A 6,485-nucleotide genomic window follows, 5' to 3' on the forward strand; every position below is an offset into this window, starting at 1 on the left:
TCCATTTTTTTGACCCAATCCAATCAAACCCTGACGATTTGAGTTGGGTGCAGGTTGGTCGGATTACCAATTTTTTTTAACACCCTTACCTAATTATGTGATCGATTTAATTTTCTTGAGAAATTTGTTGTGTTATTTACATAGTCTAGTGCCCAAATATCTACACTATTTATATCTTTCCGAATCAAAATACCTAAAAAAGAAAGATATCTTTATATTACATATATGTTAGATTTTTAATTGAAATTCAAAAAAATAAAAAAATACATAAAATATCTATAAGCTTTATAATATAGAAAATTTCACCATAGAATACTTTATTTTTTTCCTAATACAATTAGCGTATGAAATTCAAACATCATAGATTACTTACATATTCATATTTAAATTAAACTATACTTTAGTAACTTAGTTAAGCAAAATCGACGTTACACGAAGTAAAATGAGATGAGCTAAGTGAACTCACCAAGTCATTCTTCGTATTATTGACCAACACATCTCATTTAACAGAAACTTATTAATAACCAATTCTTATGTCTCAAAGTTTCCATTTAACTCTTCCCATCAACACAAGTCTCAGCCAAAATCCACTCCCACTTCTCACCATCTCATTTGCCAACTCCTTTGCCACTGACACCGCCCCACCACTAATCTCCAGTGATGTCTCCACAGTGGTATTCTTTTCGCTAATCATCGGAGACAACATTATCTGTGATTTTATCTGCTGATCCTTACACAACACCATCTCAATCAATTGGTTATAGTATATGGAAGAGTGCTTGTTAGGGTTCCTTATAACAATCAATGGTCAAGGCCATTGTTGTCACAAGCAGTTGCGATGTTGGAAACATGGTCAAGTTGTATATCACACTCCCGACAACTGCAAACTCGAGGTTCTTGGGGTGGTAGGCAAGCCAGAGAGCCAAAGCCACGACCACGACCACCACAAATAAAATCGTAACATACCTACATATGGAGTCATATTGTATAAATGTGCAGTTTACTTTGTTCGTCTTATTACTAACATTATGTTATTGATCTCGTTCTTTCTCACTTACTGCCATTTTTCTTCTTCTTTTTTTCCCTTAATTCTACGTATGGAGTGAAAGGATTCAAATTGAATCCTTTTTTAAAGAGAGCAAAAAGGTGACTTAGTTATATTTGAGAATAATCGATGATCAGTACGTTTGGATAAAATGGAGAATTGAAAGTTATAATTGCTTTTGACATTGTTAAATATCTTCATATTGATTCACTGATACCATTTTATTTGATATGGTTACTTTATTACATTCTTTACTTAGTCTAAATGCTTTAATAAATCACATGATCATTTTTCATATTATAGTCAGACTTGATTATGATTTTTTATTTTTTTTGATAAAAGACTTGATTAGATTTGCTAGTTTATGCTATATATATCCATATTTAAAATAGATTATTTCCTAATCTACCAACTTTTTCTTCCTTCTAATAATAATAAAAGAACTCCCACGAATTTATTTAAGTTGATAAATAAGAGTTCTTTTCCAAATGTTATTACTAAATACCAAATTTGTTGTCGGGAGTGTAAAAGTATATAACATTTTGTTTACTTATTTAACATGAGCTTTGTGTTATATTTTTTAAATTTAAAGATAGTGATAAAATGGTTAATATATTTGTAGTGTATAGTACTTTTGTAGTTGTATTGAATAGTAGTGGTGAAAAAGGAGATTATAGGATAAGAGTGATAGTTACAAATATAATCATAAATTCAAAATATTTCTATATATTTAATTATTATTCCTAAAATTATTACATAAGCCAATAAAGTTATCTACAAATTCATTCATGGGCTATTAGGTAAAAGTCCATACAAAAACTTGGCCCACCGATGCAATAGAAAAAAAAATCTCATATTCAAACAATAATATTCAATTTATTCATATTGTTTTCTTTTCAAAGGCATTTAATTGCTATAGACCTCACACTATAAAATCAAGACACGATCAAAAACAAAAAACCAAATTAATGAGAAAAAAAATAAAAAAAACACACACACACACACAAACCCTTAGAAAAATGTCTAAAAATGTAGTTAATCATTATGCATTTGATCAATAACAGGCTAGCTATCAACATGTAATCTCAGTAAGGCTTTCACATCCTGCAACGTGATTGTGTGCTCTTCGGTTGGCACATGACATGTATGTGTCTCCAACCTCAATCTCTCAACAAGTGTAGTGATAAGATGTTAATCTAACTAGATGAATCCCAATTTAACGATTATATAAAATTATAAGCAAAAAGTGGTGGAAGTATGCTAAGGTGAAGTGTCAGAGTACAATACTCTAGTGTCATAGTACGATATATACAACCGTGACATGTATAGTTCATCTCGGATGTAGTTGACCTTTTTATACATTTGTTGATTGTCGAATGTTTTGATCATAAAATATCAGAATCGATTGGTCTTGGGTTTAATGTCGTGATCTATATATATATATATATATATATATATATATATATATATATATATATATATATATAATAAAACATAATAAAAGATATTAAATACAAGATAAAATGAATACTAAGTACACTAAAAAATATTGTTTACAATTTTTTTTTCTTTTTGTTACCAAAAGAATAATATGAGAATATTATCTGAACCTCTTTCTTATTTTTTTTTTCCTACTTTTTTTGTTGTTATTAATTTTTTTAACACGATTTAGTTGTTCGTAATTTTTTCAAAAACAACCACAAAATCTAGAAATAAAATATCCTAAACATCATGCGACAAATAAGATAAATGGTCTAAATAGAAGATTTGTTGGAAGAAGAAGGGTGGAATTTTAAAGAGCGAGTGAAAGGCAACGAAGAGGGAATTTGGAGAGTGAGTGACAACAACGATTGAAATTGAGAAGGGAAGACGGTTAAGGAAGGAGAGATTCTGAAGAAAATATGAAAGATTCGACCCTCTTCTACTTTAAATGACAAAGGATTATATTTTTTCACATTTACTTACTCCTTCTCTTCCAGTTCCCAACGGTCACTTCCTCTCTTTCCTTCTTAAACCCCATTTCTCTCTCTCTCTCTCTCTCTCTAAAACCCCCCATTCTCCAACACTATCTCTCTAAAAATGCCGATCAATTTCTCCCTCTTTCTCCTCATTCTTCTCATTCCCTGCACCGCCGCAGATCCCTGGCGGCGCCCGTCCATAAGAGATCAGAGCGGCGCCGCCACAGAGCTCTGGTGCGTGGCCAAGAACAACGCAGACGACGCCTCTCTCCAATCAGCCCTCGACTGGGCCTGCGGCGCCGGCGGCGCCGACTGTTCCCCAATCCAGCCCGGCGGCTCCTGCTACGACGCCACCGACGTCCAGAACATGGCCTCCTTTGCCTTTAACGATTACTTCCGGAAACACGGCATGACCGACGACAGTTGCTTCTTCCAAAACTCCGCCGCTATAACCTCCTTAAACCCTAGTATGTTTCTTTTTTCACTCCGATCTCTCAAATTCCTTCCTGCTCGAAATCTGTTTTTCAAATCCAAAAATCCTTTCAGATCTGATTTCGATCTTTCTTGTTTTTCAGGCTTCGGAAATTGCAGATTCCCATCAAGGTAAAGATCTGTACATCAAACAAATGAATGTTGGAAATTGGAACCTTTTTTCAAAAATTTATTGTGAAATTTAATGGGATCGATTGATTTTATCTCATTTTATGGCGCAGTGTGTTGAGAAATGGGAATTTTTCAAGCCAAACGACATCGGTAGGGTTGGGGCCGAGTGAAGACATGAGCGGGTCGGCTCGTAATTTGGGTCGGGCGTGGGTTTGGCCCATGGTAATCGGGTATTTGCTTTTGAGAATTATGTAAGATTAAAATTTTTGCCCACCTAGTGTTTGTGTATTGATTAATTGATCATCTCCGATTTGTGGGTGCGATGTGTATTAGAATTTTAGAATTTACAATTTTGTGTGTTTCTTTTTTATTAATTTAGAAGTCAATCCGATTTCAAATTTAATCCCAACGAAAAGTCTAAATTAATTAGCTATTTTACTTGATGTTTTTCGAAGGAGGGTAGCAATTGATATATTCACATCGATCTTAAGCACATAAATTATGAGTTTGTGTAATTTAATTTTATTTAAATATTAGTCCTTACAAGCTTTTTTGAAAATAAAAAGAAGAGGTTCGGTCGTCCCATGTTACTCATTTATTTTTAAAATTTATGTTTTTTTTTTTTTTTTAAAAATACAATTTCTTTACAATAGTCTTCATGTTACATCCCCGATAGGGGGGTAACATTTAAACTTTTAACCAAAATTGTAAACAAAGAACAAGTTTTTAAAATAAATTGTTTTCAATTTAAAAGCACATGGAATTAATGTTAAAGATGTCTCTGCTATGGTAGAATTATTATGATGGCATGAGCCATAAAAATTGAAAGTGAAATCAATAAGATACGTATCTAGAATAATTTATTTGATATATGGTAAGATTATTTATTATTTTAGTATGATAGCAAAAAAAAAAAAAAAAAAAAAAAAGGAAAAAAAAAAGGGAGTTAGTTTGAAAATGAAATTGAACTGACTTGGCCGAAGAGTTTGAGAATCAAAGTTCACATGGGAAGGAAAGAAAATGCTTTATATAAATATTAAAATTCTAGTCTAACCAAACCCACAAGTTTTTCTAACCTCCTATTTCTTCATCAACCTAACCTGTTTCAAAACTTCATATATATATATATATATATATTGGATCATCTAAGATAGTAATTGATATTTTTATTCGATGAACTACGTTATAATTAATCATGGTTTATCTTTCTACTTTAAACCATCAACCATCACATTCTTATGTTGCGATTGATATATGTTCTATAGGTAAAGTAAATATAGTTTGTTTATATGTATTCTAAAGATTAAATATTCAGTAATAATTGAATGTGCTCATCTTTATGCATCAAACACAAAAGATAAAAATAAAAATTAAGAAAAAAAAAAGTCTAAGTGATATTTTCACGTTGCACAATTGGATCTAAATACTAAAAAAAATCTAAATTTACCATTCGATCAATAATAACCATGAAGCTTTTTGCTTTTAAAAATTATGAATAATTAGAGTGATTTGCATTTTTGAATAGATGAGATAATTATTAAATAAAGTCCAAAAACAAAATAAATTTAGAAAAATGTAAATCTTTTTTAGTTTTCAAAATTTTATTTAGTTCTAAAAACACTCCTAAAATAGAGGATGAATAAAATCGAGATTTTTGTAAGTTTAATTCTTCTATATTTTTATTGTTTGAAAATTGAAATGATGAAGGAGAAAAATGATGAAAGAAAAAGAAGAAAAAAATTAAAAATAGATTTTACATTGATTGATATTTACTGGGATTCCAAGTCAGGAACGGCGTCGTTTCTATGTTGGAATACACAAGGTTGAATCCTTAGCGAAGACCTTTCTCTACTTAGAATCCGTCTGAACGAACTCAATCGGGAGGATGACCCACCACCACTCTCCCCCACCTCTGCCGCCGGACCTTCCCGAGGTTCCGGCAACATCATCGGCGCCGCCTCCGTCCGACAAATCGGACATGTGGAATGAGACCCAAACCATTTATCAATACACTCCACATGAAACACATGTTTACAATTGGGCAAAATTCTCGCCGTCTCGCCGTCCACGATAGCGCTCAAGCACACGGCACACTCCACGGCGCCGCCGGAGGGCTCTGGATTTTCCGATTGATGCTTGAAAACGACAACCGGCATCGACGCCATGACTAAGGGGTCGAGTCCGGAGCGAGACGGTGGCAGGTGAGGGTCGCTGGAGTCGACGAGAGCGAGGATTCCGAGACGACGTAGGACGGCCTGCCGCCGTGCGTGGCGGCGGAGGGCATAACGGGCGTAAATGTGAAGGGCAATGACGAGAAGGACGACGAGAGAGAGGGAAATGATGGCGGTGAGCATGATTTTGTTGTTTAAATCATATGGGTTACGGTGAGGATGTGAGGGGCCGAAGTATATGTCGCCGTCGTCGAAAGACGGATTGGCGGAGGAGGACATGGCCTCTTGTTTTAGTGAGATGGAGAAAGAAGAGAGATAGAGGGAAGATGAATTTCTTTGTGGGATTTAATGGTAATATAGTGAGATTTTTTTAACAAAAATTGGCAAAAGAAAATACATATGAAATTGGGGTTTTGAATTTTGATGATTGTTGTGTGAAAGAGAAGATTATTAAAAAGGCTATGAAATTTCTTGGGGAAGAAATAAGAAAAGAGCCAAAGATGGATGAAGATTTGTGTTTTATTTCATTCTTATTTTTCAATTAAGTTGACTGTTGAATGTTGACTTCTTCTCTTCCCAATTTTTTCTCTTACGTTTTCTCTTTTAATTATTATTATTATTATTATATATAATTAATTAATGGGTCAAATTAACCATTTGATTTTCCTACCTTTTTTTAATGTCATGATTTGTTTATGATTTGAGTTT

At 33.2% G+C, this 6,485-nt stretch overlaps 2 protein-coding genes across 2 annotated transcripts; one reads left to right on the forward strand and one right to left on the reverse strand.

Moving 5' to 3' along the window:
* The first annotated feature begins 2,799 nt into the window (after positions 1 to 2,799).
* On the forward strand, positions 2,800 to 4,012 carry LOC103491346 (PLASMODESMATA CALLOSE-BINDING PROTEIN 5). The gene is made up of 3 exons (XM_008451249.3): positions 2,800 to 3,470; positions 3,579 to 3,606; positions 3,717 to 4,012. Exons 1-3 carry the CDS (start codon positions 3,125 to 3,127, stop codon positions 3,859 to 3,861), a joined length of 519 nt encoding a protein of 172 aa, XP_008449471.2. The 5' UTR covers positions 2,800 to 3,124; the 3' UTR covers positions 3,862 to 4,012.
* Positions 4,013 to 5,257: 1,245 nt separating this feature from the next.
* LOC103491347 (RING-H2 finger protein ATL40-like) lies at positions 5,258 to 6,254 on the reverse strand. Its single transcript, XM_017045219.2, has one exon. It carries the CDS (start codon positions 6,054 to 6,056, stop codon positions 5,376 to 5,378), a length of 681 nt encoding a protein of 226 aa, XP_016900708.1. The 5' UTR covers positions 6,057 to 6,254; the 3' UTR covers positions 5,258 to 5,375.
* Between the last annotated feature and the right edge of the window lie 231 nt (positions 6,255 to 6,485).

Source organism: Cucumis melo, chromosome 5 (assembly GCF_025177605.1).
Source record: "Cucumis melo cultivar AY chromosome 5, USDA_Cmelo_AY_1.0, whole genome shotgun sequence".
Taxonomy (NCBI): Eukaryota; Viridiplantae; Streptophyta; class Magnoliopsida; order Cucurbitales; family Cucurbitaceae; genus Cucumis; species Cucumis melo.

Coding starts and splice junctions, on each gene's coding strand:
- LOC103491347 (XM_017045219.2), bottom strand. CDS start 6,056: ATGTCCTCCTCCGCCAATCCGTCTTTCGACGACGGCGACATATACTTC.
- LOC103491346 (XM_008451249.3), top strand. CDS start 3,125: ATGCCGATCAATTTCTCCCTCTTTCTCCTCATTCTTCTCATTCCCTGC. Junction 3,471..3,578: donor TATAACCTCCTTAAACCCTA/GTATGTTTCTTT, acceptor CTTGTTTTTCAG/GCTTCGGAAATTGCAGATTC. Junction 3,607..3,716: donor AATTGCAGATTCCCATCAAG/GTAAAGATCTGT, acceptor TTTATGGCGCAG/TGTGTTGAGAAATGGGAATT.